This window comes from Sciurus vulgaris, assembly GCF_902686455.1.
Source record: "Sciurus vulgaris genome assembly, chromosome: 6".
Classification (NCBI taxonomy): domain Eukaryota; kingdom Metazoa; phylum Chordata; class Mammalia; order Rodentia; family Sciuridae; genus Sciurus; species Sciurus vulgaris.
Genome location: NC_136466.1, coordinates 124,718,976 through 124,736,418, shown reverse-complemented (window position 1 = coordinate 124,736,418; position 17,443 = coordinate 124,718,976). Strand labels below are relative to the sequence as shown.

Sequence of the window (17,443 nt, the reverse complement as noted above, 5' to 3'; positions counted from 1 at the left end):
GAGTTTCTCAAGTTAAGGTAAAGGAGCCACTTGCATCAGAATTGCTGGGGTGTTTGTTTAAAACTCCCAGACCTCTTATCAGAAATAGTCAATCAAAATCTCTACATATAGTTTGAAAATATGAATTTCAACCCTCCCTCCCAAGAGATTCTCAATTGCATTTAAGTTACAGGCCCTCCCTTCAACTGCTTTGTCTAATGCCGTGAAGTTTAAAGCTGATTTGAGTTATTCCTTCCATGACTCCATGCAAACATAATGATCGTTTCCTTTCCCGCTCCACCACCAATACAATAAATTTGACCTCATGCCAAGATAGGCATCATTGCTGGATGATCAACGTTTCACTCTTACGGGGAGAGAGGGGCAGTCTTCTGATAGGTACAGAGGACATAAATAGTCATATAGGGTAGTCATTTAATGGGAAAGGATAAGTGTAACAAAAGTACAGTTCAGAGATTTGAAAATCATGCTATGAACTAGTCTAGAAGGAGTGCGATTGTAATATAAGGAATGGCTCTGTGCTAAAGAAAGGACAGAATAACTTAATAGAGGTCTCCCATCTCATTCCCTGGCGGTGCTCCTGGGCTCTGGTGATGAATGTGTTCATTTTATGTGACTTGCTTTGGATAAATAACCCAATGCCCTATCAGCTCTCCAGCTAGCGGCCAGCGGTGGGTGTGTGTGCGCACTAATGACGGTGGAAGGTGCCTGGGGGAGGGATTGGGGAGGGGCTGCCCAGCGCGATCGCCCCTGACACTTCCTAAGAGACTCAGTCCTTTCTCTGCAGCTGCCACTTGAAGACTCCACGCTTCCCCCACCGGAGGAAAGCAGCCATCCATCTAAATCAGCTGTCCTATCCACGTCCCGCGTTTCTCTCTCCGAGAGCCGCTTACCCCTAGCTCTTCCATTGTGTTGTGTCTTTTCAGTTTAGCCCCGCTTGCTGCGTAAGACTTTCACCTCCTTTGCTGCAGGGAGATTTACTCCATAGTTTCCGAACCTCCAGTTGCAATGGAGCTCTATGGAAAGGTAAGCAGAAGGGAGTTCCTCAGTGTATTCAGGGAGAAATCTCGCTTTCACGGACTTTGGGATGTGTGTCTGTCTCTGTGTTTGTGTGCGCGCGCGCGTCCGCGAGTCTTCTCAATGCATTTATGCATTTATTCTGTATATGTGAGCCTTCCTTTCTTTCCCGTGTTTGTTGAATAAAATTGTAAAACCACCCCACCCAGCCTATGGAAATGTATAAACTTTTCCGATCTGGGATGGGGAGAGGTAAGGCAGAGAGTCCTAGAACGCTTCGTTTGTATTGGAAATTATCATCGAGACTGTGCTTCCCAACCAAGGAATCACAGTCTGGCTTCCAAAGGGGATAGTTAGCAAAGAAAAAATCTCCATCCGAGAGGACTGGGGTTAGTTTTCGCCGGAGCGTTGCAAAGAAATGGGCAGGGGAGGATAAGAGCGATAATAGCCAGGAGCGACCCAAAAGGATAAGAAGGGAGGATTCGCGGCCGAGTGCTACGGGAGGAGCGAGCCTATTTAAAGTCTTGCTTGCTTGCCGGGAGGTGTAGTTCACCGCTGGCCGGTTTGCATGAAAGACCTGAAGGACGAGACTACAGCTCCCAGGAGTACTCGGGGTTCCTGGCCAGTACGCGTGTGCGGCACCAGGAGAGGACAGCTCCGGTGCTGATATTGGAACCGGTTAGCGAACCCCAAGAGTGCAGTGTGGAGCGTGGAACGCGCTGGCTGTGCACGCTTCGCTGGGAGTCCGGGCCAGCGCAGCCCCAGCAGGAGAGAAAGAACATTTGCCTACAATGAGACACGAAGCGCCCATGCAGGTGGGTCTGTACAGAAAGAGTGGTCTTGGGAGGATTTAAGAGAGATGCATTCCCCTCGTTCAGGGCACAAACTGTGCTCGACCTAAGGGACGGTCTAGGTAGCCATCCGTGGAGAGGCGACTCTGTGATTCGGTCCTGGGGACAGATTTGGGTTCTGTGGGTTTCGTGTGACTGTAATTGGGGCTGTCTTAATGAGGGATATGGGTGTTCATTATCTTTCCCAGCTCTGTAGGGAGAGTGAGGATATCTATCGAAAATGAAAACCCTTGCAAACAAAAGTCAAGGGAACATGCAGTCTCATATTGGCATTGATCATCCCTCTTGGTTTCCCAGGTTTGTGATTGCGGTGTAAACTCGGAGATTTAAAGCCGATGAGTTAGTTTAGATTAGGGGTTGAGAGCTCTCTACCTGAGTTGGGATAGAGAGAATTCTGCTTGGTTACAGTTGCATTAAGAAAAGGGAAGCCAATGTTAGGGTTCTCAAAGTCCCTTTTCTTCAATATCAGCGGAAAATAGCAAACACGTTCAGAGTTGGCTTCTCCCAGAGCTATGTCTGCCCTTTATCTATGTCTACACAACTGGTTTACTCCTTTTGTGATAACCCGGTTCTGAGCTTTCCTGTGTGAGGTGCTCATCTGCTGTGCATTTGGGTCCCCATTTCAATCACATTCTTGGGTTTGTTTCCTTGAGAAATGCAAACGACTCCGTGCAAAAGTGTTTCTGCCTAAACATCTTCGCTTAAGTTTTGTTTTCAGGTAAAAGATAAGTGATGTTTCCCAGGTCTGTGTGCAACCAGTTAACGCTAAACATGAGCCCGTGCGTTCATTACCCACGCAGAGTGATCCCATTGCATAACAGCAAAGCGTTTTATGAATGGGGTTGAGAGGAGAATAGAACACACCATTTGGAATGTGTTCTCTCTTGAGAACCCTCCTTTGCCGCCAAACCCAACAACTTAAATATTTGACATTAATCCAGTCTTAAACATTTCTCATGGTTTCATCATGAATCCAGGACTTTAAACATATACTTTGATTTACTTTTGATTTATTTTATGGGTTGTGTATATTAAGATACACTCACTGGACTGTTCAATAAAAAAAAAAATTATAGAATTTAATTGTTGGTTGAAGGGTTATATAATGGAAACCCTCAAATTACCTGAAGAGTTATTGAAAGTTTGGTATGTTCCGGGGAACATTGACCCCATTGTCCATGTCCTGATACCTCTGTTTGTGACTTAGCTTTTCATTATAGACCTGATGTGAAAAGAATCTAGGCAGACAATAAGGGTGCAGGCTGTTGCAATCAAGACATGTTGGCTTATGATAATTTTCCATTCCTGGAGTTATTGCCAAAAGCCAACAGGCTAAATTAATCATATTTGATTATAAGTAAACATTGGCAGTAGATTTTAAAAGCCGGTTGTTACACTTGGCCATTTATTTGTGTATCAAAACATCGTGTTGTACATCTTAAATTTATACAGTAAGAACTTTTCCAAAATTTAAAATAAGGTAACTCATTAGTACTTGTAGTAAACTCTATCAAAATAAATTACTAAACAAATAACCAAATCGTATATTGATTTTTATTTTCTTTTAAGTGTTGCTTAGAGTGTTCAGAGGGGTCATTGAATGTTACAGAACTGTACAAAATTGGTGCCTTAGAAAATATTTGAAATTATTTCATGTGTCTATCACTATGTAGTAGGCATTGTAATGTCCTGTTTTAGGACTTAAATGAGGAATTAATATAAAAATTAGGTTTGATAGAATTAATTTGCCCATGTATAGAATTATTTCCCAAATTTATGGTGCATTTTTATTCATTGGACTAGATTCTTAAAAATTTGAAAGTTTAAAATCCCAAATGTCATCATGAAAAACATGTATATTTTAAGAAATAACTTTTTAAAGTACATTTAATTAAAGCACATACATTGATTCAGTTTATTGTTGTGATGGTGAACTCTCTTCATAATAATTAACAGATTTTTAAAAATATGATAGGAAGAATAAAAAGTATAAGCATGATTTAATTTTTTTTAAAAAAGCAAGTAATGCCTCAGCATCTGTACTTCTAAATCATAATCACATTTCAGGTGACTTGAAGTATGAAAATACAAGAAGACAAATAGTTGACTCTTTTATTTTTCATGTAAACATTGAACAATATCATTTAAAATACAGGCCCCAAACATTTTTCACTAACAGATGAGTCACAAGCAAGACCGTATTTTATAATTCAATTATCCCGAGATCTTTTTCTTTTAAAATATTTAGTGTATTTGTTCATGTGAAACAAAATTAGTTTTTTCATAGGTTAAGTTCCTAATTATTATATTCTTCTTAAATCAAAGATGGGCTTAAACTATATAATGTCCTTTTAAAATCATTTATTGTGCCTATATAAATAGCTTGGTGTTTGGTTCAAAGTAGTTGCCTTTGATATATGCATATTTTGTGAGGAATATTTTCCTCTAAATTGACAGAAAAGGGGAAATAATATTGTGTTTTAATGGTGACTACTAAAATAATAGGTAATGATAGTCTGAGATGTCTGTATTTCCTTTGTAACTAAATAACTAGAAATAGCATGTCGTAAGTGTTCCAGTTGATGAGTTTAGTATTTTAATGCAGGAGATGGTCCTTTGCATCTTCTCATGCAGTGTGTACATAAATCCTGAGGGCCAAGTAAAAGGGGAAATAGGAGTGCCCATGACTTGAAGGCAAGGCTTTGGCAAACAAAGTGTCCCTTATTCAGAAGCCAGATTGAACAAATCCCAGTTTATCTAGTGCCTTGTCTGTACCAGCCATTGTGGTTGGTATCATATTCTATTTGTGTGTATGCATAAAACAATCATATATATGATTACATTTATATTAAACTATTTATATATATATTTAAAATCTTATGTGTTATCATTACCCCAATTACAAGCAAGACAACTGGGGCTTATTAGGATTAAATAACTTTTCTAACATTTTCCAACATTGGAGAATCAAAATTCTGCCTGATCTCTCTTGTCCAAAATGCCCATGTTTTTTCCTCTATTATTTTGGGTTCCCAAGAAGACATAAATGGGTTGGTTGTGTTATGAATAAAGTCCCTAGTGGTAAGTATGATTCATTCACTTGGCTTAGAAGAGAGAACTATATTGTCACTATCTTCAGTTATAAAATAATCCGCTGTAAACTAAACTAAATGCTTGAGAAGGGCCAGTGTTTTAAAGATGGCTTGCTTTCCATCTCCTGAATTTATACTCTTTTGTAGGCTGGCTTACTCTCTTGCAGGATCAAATTGGAATCTGTTGTCTCTGCCTACATGCTTACTCTTCAGCTCTGTTAACACAGGCTTTCTGGATCATCTCACGGATGCCCAGTTGTCTATTTAGGAAACTTCAAAGAACAGTATCTTCCTAAAGCATGGTGTAGAGTGACAATAAAGATTGTTTATCCCAAGATGGGGGCAGATTGAGGAAAGACTGTAGAGCAGAATGAAAATGAAGTTTAGGTGAACACAGATAGATATTAAATACGACCTGTTGTACACCAAACCAAATTACAATGAATTAATGTTTAAATATCACTGTTTCATTTGGCTGTGGAAGACTTATGACCTTTTTACATTTCATTATTGTTGAATTCCTGGCCATCTATCCTACTATATTAATGTGAAATGGAAATTTAGTTCTCATTCCTTACAGAAACAGGAAGTCCCTAGCTGACATTGGAGAAACAAGAAATTCTTCCCTTCTTTATCTAGGTCAATTCTTCAAGATTTCACCTCACTTCTGAAAAGGAAAGTAAGAGGTCAGTTAACCCATAGTACAAATTAACTTTTATGGTATAAGAATGGATTTCCACTGGACATGGTGGTGTGTGACTGTAATCCCAGCCCCTGGGAGGCTGAGGCGGGAAGATCAGCTCAGCAACTTGGTGACATCCTGTCTCAAAATAAAAAAAGGTATATAAAAAAGTGGGAGTGTAACTCAGTGGTAAAGTGACCTGGGTTCGATCTTCAGTATCTATAAGAAAAAAAAAAATGTTTTCATTTCCACTTTTTTTAGTCCAAGAAGTAAAGAATTTATTATAGTTTCCCACCACTTTCTAAGCTTGTATTGGAATAGGAAATTTTCTCTTGATCATAGAATTCCAGGAAGGAAATATATTTTTATGTTGAGGAATGAGTTTCCTTGGGACTGCTCTTACACAATTCACTGAATTTAAAAAGTGTTCTTGTATATATTAAAGGTTGTCCACCCATTTCCCTTTTTTTTTTTTTATTATTTTAGTTCAGGTGACCAATCTTAATAGGTTACTCCATTACTAAGGACAGCATGGCCTGTGAAGATTAAATCTTTGTTATTTGGAATTTAAATATTGTCAGTATTTTTGCTAATTGATTTATAGTTTTATTTTGAGATAATACTTATATAAATTAGGTGCAAAAATTTTAAAGTATTTTTAGTTGACAAATAATAGTTGTGTATGTGGGCTACAATGTGATATACTGATATTTGTATACATTACAGAAAAATTCATCAAACTAATTAGCATATTTCTTACCTCAGCAGTTTGTTGTTTTGTGCTGACAGTGTTTAAGATCTATTTTATTACATTTGAATTAAACAGCTTATCATTATTAACTGTGGTCACCATGTAACAGATCACCAGAACATTCCTGCCATACAATTTAAACTTTGTACCCTTGCTCAACAGTTTCCTCTTCCCTACTTCTCTCCTTCCCCACTAACCTCTGGTAACCACGTTTCTACTATTTCTAGGAGTTTGACCTTTTAGACTTCCCATATAAATGAGCTTATACAGTGTTTGTCTTTCTGTGCCTGGCTTATTATATGTGTAAATAATGTCCTATAGTTCTAGCCATATCACAAATGACAGAATTTTCTTCTTTGTTGAAGCTATGTAGTATTCCATTGTGCTTACCTACCACATTTTCTTTATCTCTTGCTCTGCTGAAGGACATCTCTACATCTTAGCTATTGTGAATAATGCTGAATTGAACACTGGAGTACAGATAATGTCTTTAACATTCCAGTTTCAGTTCCTTTGTATGTATACCCATGCTACAGTTTGGATCTGGACTATTCCCCAAAGACTATTAAATGCTCATCCTCATGAGAATGCAGATAGCTCTTTGACATACCAATTTTAATTCCTTTGGATGTGCATTCATGCTGAAGTTTGGATCTGCAATGTCCCTCAAAGGCCCATGTGTTAAAGGCATGGTACCCAGTATGCTACTATTTGGAGTTGGTGGAACCTTTGAGAAGTAGGGCTTAGTGGCAGGTCTTCCAGTCATCAGAGAAGTGTCCTTGAAGAGCTTGGTGGGACCCTGACCCCTTCCTCTTCCTCTCTTTCACTTCCTGGTTAAGAGGTGAATGATTCTGCTTTGTCATACTACCTCGGTGATGTGCTGCAACAGGGGAACTAGATCATGGACTGAAGCCTCCCAAACTGTACGTCAAAATATGCCCTTTTTCCTTGTAAGTTAATTTATGTCAGGTGTTTGTTATAGTAATGGAAAACGGACTAATACAACCCAAAAGAATTACTGAATTATAAAGTTTTTTTGATGAAATTCCGTATTACTTTTCAAAATGGATTTATAAATATTTCCAAAATGACCATACTAAATTACTTTTCCACCAACATTGTGCGAGAGTTCCCTTTTCTCCATATCCTTAGCAATATTTGTTGTCATTGATATTTCTGATCATAGACATTCTAACAAGTGTAAGGTGATAACTCATTGTAGTTTTAATTTGCATTTCCCTAATGATTAGAGATGCTGAGAATTTTTTCACATACTCTTTGGCATTCAGATTTCTTCTTTTGAGAAATATCTGTTTAGATCCATTGTCCATTTTTTAAAATTGGGTTACTCTTTTTTATGGTATTGGGTTCCTTGAATTACTTATATGCTTCATATAGTAGACCCTTATCAGATATATGGTTTGCAAATATTTTCTCCAAATTCATAGGTTTCACTTCATTCTGTTACTTGTTTCCTTTGTTGTGTAGCAGCTTTTTAGTTTGATTTGATCCCTTTTGTCTATCTTCATGTGTACTCATGGAGTTAGGCTGACTTTATAAAGCAAGCTAAGAATCACTTCTTTTCTCCTCAGTTTTCCAAATGACTTTCATTGTAAGACTGGTGTGTTTTGTTTCTTATTTAATAAGGCATTGGAGCCTATAGTTTTCTTTGTAGGAATTTTAATGACAGATTCAATTTCTTGGATATAGTAGCATCTCTATATCTATCATTATTCATCTATCTTTATCTTTCTACTTTCCTTTAGTGTATAATATTAGACTGAATTAGTCCCACAAAGGAATCCAGAGTCTAACACTGGAACATGTGAAAAACTATGTTATATACCAAAAAGCTCTTAGCAGATGTAATTAAAATAGGGAGATTAACCCAGTTTATCAAATAGGTCCAATGTAATCACATGAGCTCTTAAAAGCAGAGTACTTTTTTGGTTGGAGTCAGAGAGATGTCACAGAAATAGTTTCAAGACATGGGAAATATAGTTGACTTGAAGATGAAGAAAAGTTTTATCAAGAATCTAGGTAGGACCTCAGTCCTATAACCACAAGTGACTGAGTTATGCTGACAACTTAGTTTGGAAGTGGAATCTTCCCTACAGCCTCCAGATGAAAACCCAGCCCAGCCAATACCTCAGCTGAGGCCTTGTAAGGTCTTAAAAGAGTGAGCGCTGGACCCAGCAAAGACGCTCCACGTCCAGAGGTCTGGTTCAAAAAATAATAAGTGGATGTGGTTTTAAACAGCCTTTATGGCAGCAATAGAATACTAAATATGCATTTATAAAGTTTTCTATTTTATCATGTGTTGGTTTTGAAGGTCATCTTTTCACTTGACTTTCCAATTAAGTTATTCACAGTATTTTTATTATCCTTTTGATTTCTCTAGTATCTGTAATGAAATCTTCTTTTTCCTTCTTGTTACTGCTAATTTCAATTTTCTCCCTCTTTCAATTGTTAGTCTTTCTAGATGTTTATCAAAATTAACATTTTCAAATAACAACCTTTTGCCTTTAACTTTTCTGTTGCTTATTTTGTAATTGTTTTTTTTTAATAATTGATTCTTACTTTGCTAGAAACTTTATTTAGCTTTTCAAGTAAAAGTTTAGACCACTGATTTTAAATATTTCTTTTCTTCTAATAAATGTAAGAATGATCAGTCTTCCTCTGCATACTACTTTATTTGACTCATAAATGTCTGAATATAGTATTTGATTATATACCATTTTGAATTATATGCTCATTTTCTTGGGAATTTTTTTGTTTAATCCATGGGTTTATACCTGTGGTTAATTTCAAAATACTTGAATATTTCCAATTTTATTGATATTGATGTTTAATTGAATTTTATTGCTAGAGAACATACTCTGCAGGATTTCAATCTTTTGAAAATTTTAGGCTTGTTTTTCAGCCAGCATGTGGTCTCATGTCATGAGCACTCTGTGCACTCACGTGGGCCACAGTTGTAAGGTACAGTGGCCTGTAAATGTCAATTAGGTCATGCTGTTGTGTGCTGTTGCTAAGATCCTCTGTATCCTGACTGATTTTTAGTCTATCTATTCTATTACTGAGGAAGAGGTTTTCAAATTTTCAACTATATCAATTTTTCTGTTTCTCCTATTGATTCTTTTAATTTTTTCTTCATCTATTTTGAAGCTCTGTTAGCAGGTGTACACACATTTGTAGTTGTTCTGTCTTCCAGAAGGATTTTCCTTTTTTGTTATTGTGAAATGTCCTTCTTTATCCCTGGACTCCCTTCTTTATCCCCATCTTTAAGTCTATTTGGTCTGACATTGATACAGATACCCTTGCTTTCATAATAGTGTTTTCATGGTATACATGAATTTTCATATTTTTACTTTTAACTTGTGTCTTCAGGTGTAAAGTATATAAGTCTTGTGATCAGTGCATATTTGAACCTTGCATTTTAAATCCAGCCTAGAGAAGTTCAGTCTTTTAATTGAAATTTTTATTCATTTTCATATATTACAATAGTCATTGAGGTTGAATTTAAAATCTACCATTTTGCTATTTGTTTTAAATTTATTTTATGTGATATTTTCCGTCTGCTATTTCTTTTGCCTCTTCATTTTGCTTAATTGAATATTTTCGAATATTTCAGTTTCTGTTGGCAGTTTTGAATATGTACCTTTGCATTTTAAGCATTTATTCAAAGGATTATTATATGCATCTTCAAGTTGTTATGCTGTCTAGTTAGACTTAATGTTATAATATTCATATAAAATAAAGTGACTTTGCTATGATATTATATCTACCTCCTTCCTGTTTTCCTATTTGCCATTTCTGTTGCTCTTCCTGTTAATCTGAGTTTCTGTATGATGTCATTTTCTTTCAGCCCAACCTACTTTCTTTAGGTTTTCCCATAGAACGTATCCGTTGCCAACATCATCTCTCAGTTTTTGTTTATCTGATTTTTTAAATTTTACCTTTGATTTTGAATGAGAGTGTTACTGCATATAAAACGTCTCATGATTTTTTTTCCAGTACTTTAAATACATAATTGCATTGTCTGCAAACCTCCATTATCTTGCAAAGGCTGCTGCTCTTCTTATTATTGTATTTTTGTAATAGTGTCACTTTTTTTTTCTCTGTTTAAGATTTTCTAACTTTGAATTTTAGTCATTGAACTGTGATGTGGCTACATATAGTTTTATTTATATTTAGCCACCTTTAGGGGTTGAATGAGCTTCTTAGACATGTAAGTTTATCTTTTTTTGCCAACTCTTTGAAGCACATTTAATATTACTTCTTCAAGTGATTTTTCATCCCATTATTCCCTTCTTATTCTTCAGAAACTCCAACTGCATATATATTTGAGTTCTGATGCTGTTCCACAAGATATTGAGGCTTTGATAATTTCCTCTAGGTTTTTCTTTCTGTCACATTGTGTGATTTCCATTGATTTGTTTTTAAGTTCAGTGCATCTTTTGCCTTCTGCAGTCTTTCATTAAGGCTACCAGGGATTGTTCATTTCAGTTATTTTACTTTCCTTTTAGACTCATTATTAACTCTGTTTACAGTAGAAACATGTTGCCAAGTAATGATAAATGCTAGCTCTTGGAATGAGAGATTTGAGTATTAGGAGAGTTTAATGATACCCATTTATAGTATTGTGCAGAAACCAAGAAGACAAACGATTAACTAAGCTTCTTATAGGAAAGGTAATATAGAAATGTAAATATTAATTCTAGTGCTTTGGATATTCCTTGTAGGTTTTTTGGGGAAATGTTTATGTTACCATTTTAATCTCTATCATTTAATTATATTTCTGTTGATGATTTTTTATGTGATACTATAATTTTGTGCCTTTAAAATAAAAATTGTGAGCTTCAAAGGAAACAATCAAGAACGTGAAGAGAAAACCTAGAGTGTGAGAAAATCTTTGCCACCCGCACCTCAGATAAACCATTTATCTCCAGGCTATATAAAGAACTCAAAAGACTTAACACCAAAATAACAAATAACCTAATCAACAAATGGGCAAAGGAACTGAACAGGCACTTCACAAAAGAAGAAATATTATCAGTTGACAAATAAATGAAAAATGTTCAACATCTCTAGCAATTAGAGAAATTTAAATTAAAACTACACTGAGATTTCATCTTGCTCTAGTCAGAACAGCAATTTTTAAGAATACAAGTAACAGTAAATGTTGGCAAGGATGTGGGGGAAAAGGTACACTCATACATTGCTGGTGGAACTGCAAATTGGTGCAACAACTCTGGAAAGCAGTATGTGGTATGCAGATTCCTTAGAAAACTTGCAAGGGAACCACCATTTGACCCAGTTATCCCCATTCCTCAGTCTATACCCAGAGGACTTAAAGTAAGCATACTATGGCACAGTCAGATGTGACTTTTTTTATAGCAGCTCAACTCACAGTAGCTAAGCTATGGAAGCAATCTAGGTGCCCTTCAACAGATGAATGGGTAAAGAAACCGTGGTGTCTATACACAATGGACTATTACTCAGCTGTAAATAAGAATTAAATTATGTAATTGGCTGGTAAATGGATGGAACTGGCAACTATCATGCTAAGTGAAGTAAGCCAATCCCAACAAACCAAAGACTGAATGCTCTCTCTGATATGCAGATGCTAATTCGAAATAAGGGGTGGGGGTAGGGAAGAATAGAAGTAGTTTGGGTTAGGCAAAGGGGAAATGAAGCGAAAGGGAGAAAGATGGGAAAAGGAAAGGCAGTAGAATGAATCACACATAACTTTCCTATGTTCATATTTGAATACACAACTAGTTTAACTCCACATCGTTTACAACCACAAGAATGGGAAGTTATACTCCATGTATGTATAATACCTCAAAATACATTCTATTGTAACTAGTCTTCCCTAGTGTCCTCCCCTTATTGTGAATTAGGTTGAATCTTATGGTATGAGTTATATCTAATAAAAAAGAGACTGTCCTGTTCAAAGAAAAAAAATACATTCTACTGTCATATGTACCTAAAAAGAACAAATAAAAACAAATAAAAAAAGATTGTGAATTTCATGACCCTTTTTGAAATTTGAGCAAGTTGCAAAATTTTAAAAATAAAATAATTTTAATAATTACTTTCTCTTGCCAAATTATATCTTCCTCAATAGCTTCAATTGTGCAGAATTCAAATGCCTTATCCAACATCAGTGCATTTCAGATTAGTTTGAAGTATCATACCAGTTTAATGAATTAATGAAGTATTTTTCTAGCCACTAAACTTGAAGTCATAGGATGGAATAATCTAAGTGTTCTGGCCTCTAAAGAATGATAAAAAGACTAGATCAGTAGTTTACTGATTCACTTTCCAATAAGCTGGTTGGTTTGATACAGCATTAGGAATTTAGGCCAAGCCTCATTCAGTGTCTATTTGGGCTTCTGAGAAAAGTCTGAAATGATAGACACTTAGCTCCTACAGTCTCAGCTTTTTATGTCGGGAAACAAAAATTGTACTCTAACTTTAAGAGGTAAGGCCATGTGGTTCGCATCATTTCTTTGCTGCTTGGTTTAACTCTAGCACGGTGTAGATTCATGTCTGTTATTTGTTGGTCACTCAGTGGCTCAGATGCATACTTGGTCTTCAACTCGAGAAACCTGTAAACCAACACTGATGAGTAATTTCTGCTTATGTGGTCATAGCCCAAGGAGCCTTACAGAGCTGGAAGAAAGGTTTCATTAAGCACCAACTGGCAGACCATGATTCTTCTGTGACATTCATCTGTTGCACTAGAAATAAAAGATGGCTGTTCTTTTGAATGTTTGATTCATTGAACACCTGTCTGTGTGGCAGGACTGATGAAAAGGAATAATAGAAACTCAGAACACCTGTGGATCTGAATGTTCTTTTATAAATGTGCGTGGATGGGTTTGTTCTTTGTAGTAAATAATAGTAGCAGTAGCTTTTAAATGAAAAGCAGGGATGATTATAACTAGAAAATTGGCTCTGAAAGTCTGTCTAATTGGTAGAGTCATACAGTCTGGAGACACAAATGCAGATACATGGACTACAGAGGCACCAAGTTCCTATAAGTGGTCTAGATAGCTCCTTGTCTCATAATGCATGGACAACTAGGTCTTGTCCTGGTAAATAGAAAAAGGAGGAGAGTTATCAGGGTCCAGGAGGAGTGTTCATAGAAAATTCTTAGAGGTAGTTTTCAGAGATTCACATGTTTTTAAAATGTCTTAAAGTATTAAAGTTTAATGTTTTGAAAACATCTAAAGATAAAAATTTATTCGGAAACATATCAGTAATGGAATTTAGGGTTATTTCCCCCTTAGTAGGAACTTGTAGGATTTTTTTTGTTTATTTTGTTTTGTTGTCTTTTGTGGTTTCTTTGTTGTTGTTTTTGTTGTACCAGAGTTTGAGCCTAGGGGTGATTAACCACTATGTCACATCTCCAGTCCTTTTTATTTATTTTTTAAAATTTTTGAGACAGGGTCTCACTAAGTTGCTGAGGCTGGGTTTGAACTTGAGAACCTCCTGCCTCAACCTCTCAAGTGCTGGGATTACAGGCAAGTGCCACCTCGCCCTGCTCATTACCTATTTTTAGAAGGGGTTTTTCTACCCATAGTACTGGGTACACCCATTGTTGACATTGTATTTTTTTTAAATAATTATTTTATTTATTTATTTTTATGTGGTGCTGAGGATCAAGCCCAGTACCTCACACATGCTAGGCAAGTCAAGTCTCTGCCACTGAGCTATAGCCCCAGCCCATGTATTTTCTTCTCAAAGATATTCTTATAAGAAATTTCCATCATTTTTTGGTCTCAGTGTGGTCTCCTTCAGCTGTGGTGCTTTCTAATGGAGTAAGGGGAAGTTAAGTACAATTTTGTTATCAGAAAAAGTAAACTACTGAGAATTCAAGGCCACTTTCTGCAGAGTTAAGCAGAGCAGAGTTACATATGCTTTGAGAACATGATGACTGTGTCTTTCTTGGTCATATCTTCTCCTAGTCTGATAAGCTGCTACAATGAGCTTGAGCACTGATCCTCAGAAAGTTGTCTCTCACCACAGTATTGGTAATTGATGAAATACGTTTTCCAGAATTCAGCTCCCCTGGCAGGGGGTCTTTGTACGGTGTGGCACTTGCTTGCTAGAGTCCACATCATGATGGTGAGCTCTGCTGTCTCTGTGCAGGCAGGAGGGTGTCTGATGAATGCAGTACCTGAGGATCCCATTTCCAGTACCCCAGGATCTTGGTTTAAATGTCAGATTACTCACTCTCCTCACATATAGATCCCTGAGCATTGACCTACCCTGGCTGACATGTGGATCCAGTGAATTCCAAGTCTGACTGTTCAGAAGAACCATATGAGGAGCTTTGATGATTACTGATTCTTGGCCCCACTCTAAATATTTCAATTCTGCAGAATTTGGGTAGCATTTTCCATGTTTGGGAATCTTGGATCAAGTATCCCCTAAAGGCATGTAGTTTTGTATTCCTGAAAAAAATATATCCAACTACAGAAACAGGTACTTGGGAAAATGATGTGTGATATTTCTTGCTGCCAAGAAATGGTGAGGAAGCTTATGTATACTTTATCCTTATCCACAGGAAAAGTTTGGAGGGATTTTTTCCATTTTGTTGCTGAGAGGCCCTTTCATTTTATAAATTGGCATATGCATAAAGAAAGTGTGAATGTCAAAAATGTTTGATGGTTTTTCTTGTGTTTTAAAATTAATTTTGTTTTTTCAAAGTCACATATGGAGGAAATGGTTGCTTGGCTAATGGATGTGGGAGTTGGACTTTCAATCAATCTCCAGTATGCCTGCTGCAGACACAGCTGGGATGACCAAGCATGCAATCTAGCTAGTTAGTTTTAACACTGGAAGACATGATGTGAAACCCCCAGGAAAACTAGGATACTTGGCCATCTTAGCCACACCCCATTGTCAAGGCACTTATTGTCTCCAGTTCCAGAACCATTCAAGTTTCTGCAGAATCAGAGTTCCTGTGGGCTTCTGCAACAAACTTAGGATTCCACTTTTTCTAATTCATTCAGTTCCAGATCCCAAATTCCCGTTGACCTCTCTTTTCTACTCTTATCTCCTATCTAGTATTTGTCCACAAGGATATCTTCTTTTGTGAAAACCATTTATCAGGGCTGGGGTTGTTACAGCTTAGTGAGTTGCTTAGCATATGTGAGTTACTCGGTTTGATACTCAGCATCACATAAAAATGAATAAACAAAATAAAGACTTTGTGTCCATCTACAACTATATATTTAAAAAATCATTATTTTTGAGGAGTTTGGAGAAAAGATGAAGATAACCACCATGTATGTAAGATTTATACACACACACACACACACACATTTATACACATACATATATACATATGCATGTAAAATCATATATATGGCTTATAATTTTGAAATGGTGATATAGTAGATTTTGGTGATTTGCTGAATTATCAGAGGTTGGGTTAAACTTTACCTAAAAGGAACTCCATGGCTATATGAGAGGACAGTGTCCCCACTACTGGAGTTTCTGGGAGTCCTTTTCTCATCATATATTACTTGGATTCTTTCCCTTATTACTTTAAACATAAAACTCAGGTCTTTCTCAATTTTTACAAAATTCCACTTACACTCATGGATTTCCTGAGTTTAGTAGGTGTTGTGTTTTAGATATGAGGTATACTGCCAAAGTTCCTGTGTGAGACAGTGCAGGAAAGCTCAGATATGAAATGATTGGGCTATGATAGCCTAAACCTAATCAGTACATTGATCTCCTGATAGGGATTAACTGGGCAGTAACCATAGGCAGGTAGGGTGGGGCTAGAGGATATTGATCACTTGAGGGCATGATTTGGGGATCTATATCTTATCCCTGATGAGCAGAATGCTCTCTCTGCTTCCTTTTTGCCACGTCCTGAGCTGCTTTCCTCCCCCAAACTCTTCTGCCATGATGGTCTGCCTCACGTTGGGCCCAAAGCAATGGAGTTGGCTGTCTATGGACTGAGATCTCTAAAACTGTGAGCCACATAAACTTTTCTCCTCTAATTGTTCTTGTCTGGTATTTTGGTCACAGCAATGGCCAACTGACTAAAGCAATAGGTTTTAATACTGAGTGCAGGCAGTGCCATAGGAGAGGGTCCATTACACCTCTCTGGCCTTTGCCATGTTCTCCTTCCCTCAGCCTCCTTTGATCACAGATCACAGAACATGTCTGTCTGACCTTTCAGTCTCTCAGCTTCTGCCCTGGGAAGCATATTGATGAATGTTCTCTGTCATAATATTTGAAATTAGAGATACAATTTAAAGTGTTAATTTTAGTAATTACAAAAACCGATGACAGAATGGACATATTGGATGTCAAAACCCCTTGTCCTCTGAAATTAGGAGATGAGGAGAACTATATTCTGCAAAGCTGACCATTTCCATTTTAGAGAACAGCATTGGTGGGAGTTAGAAAAAAAGGATATGTCATGTGCATCATTTCAGTGTAAGAAAGGGATATCAAAGAGGATGATGAGACCTTTAATGGAGTATTTAACACAAACTATTTTATTTTGATGACCTGCAGAAACCTGCAGCTCAGAAGACAACATCAATGAATATGCCAGGGTTTACACAAGTAGCATGGTAGCAAATATCAGAACTGGGATTCCTTCTCAGCAGCCTGAGTGCAGAGTGTGCGCTCTTTACCCATGCTCACATCACATGAGAATATGGTGTGCTCTGTATCACAGATGTGTCTGCATGCATATCATTTCAGAACTGCTAGACAACAGATGGAATATTTGTTGTTTGTTTTTTTCTTCTCTTCATACTGATTTATAAGGCCTAGGTGGTGCTCACCAGCATCCTAGGACTGACCCTCTGGCTTTAGTATCTGAGCATGTGCAGAAGCTGCTAGAATGAGGGCCATACGTCATCACTGTCATCAGGATCACAGTCCCAGGGTTCTTCTAACCACTGCACGCCCCTCTCCTTGCTGTCTTCTCTCTGTGGTCTGGGTGTCCTTTTACCCCGTTGCTGCTCAGCCCCATTGCAGACATTTTCCCTGTCTGAGAACTCTC

General features: G+C 37.1%; 1 protein-coding gene across 2 annotated transcripts in view; it reads left to right on the top strand.

Annotated features, from left to right (window-relative positions):
- The first annotated feature begins 808 nt into the window (after window positions 1–808).
- RAB3C (RAB3C, member RAS oncogene family) overlaps window positions 809–17,443 on the top strand; it is a 247,839-nt gene continuing 231,204 nt past the window's right edge. Inside the window, exon 1 of one of the 2 annotated variants that reach the window (XM_079144047.1) lies at window positions 809–1,026. In XM_079144047.1, the coding sequence (XP_079000173.1) occupies window positions 1,009–1,026 (18 nt within the window). In that variant the 5' untranslated portion in view covers window positions 809–1,008. Of the gene's footprint in view, window positions 1,027–1,645; window positions 1,833–17,443 lie in introns of those variants that run through there. The other variant, XM_079144046.1, reaches the window with a different exon arrangement.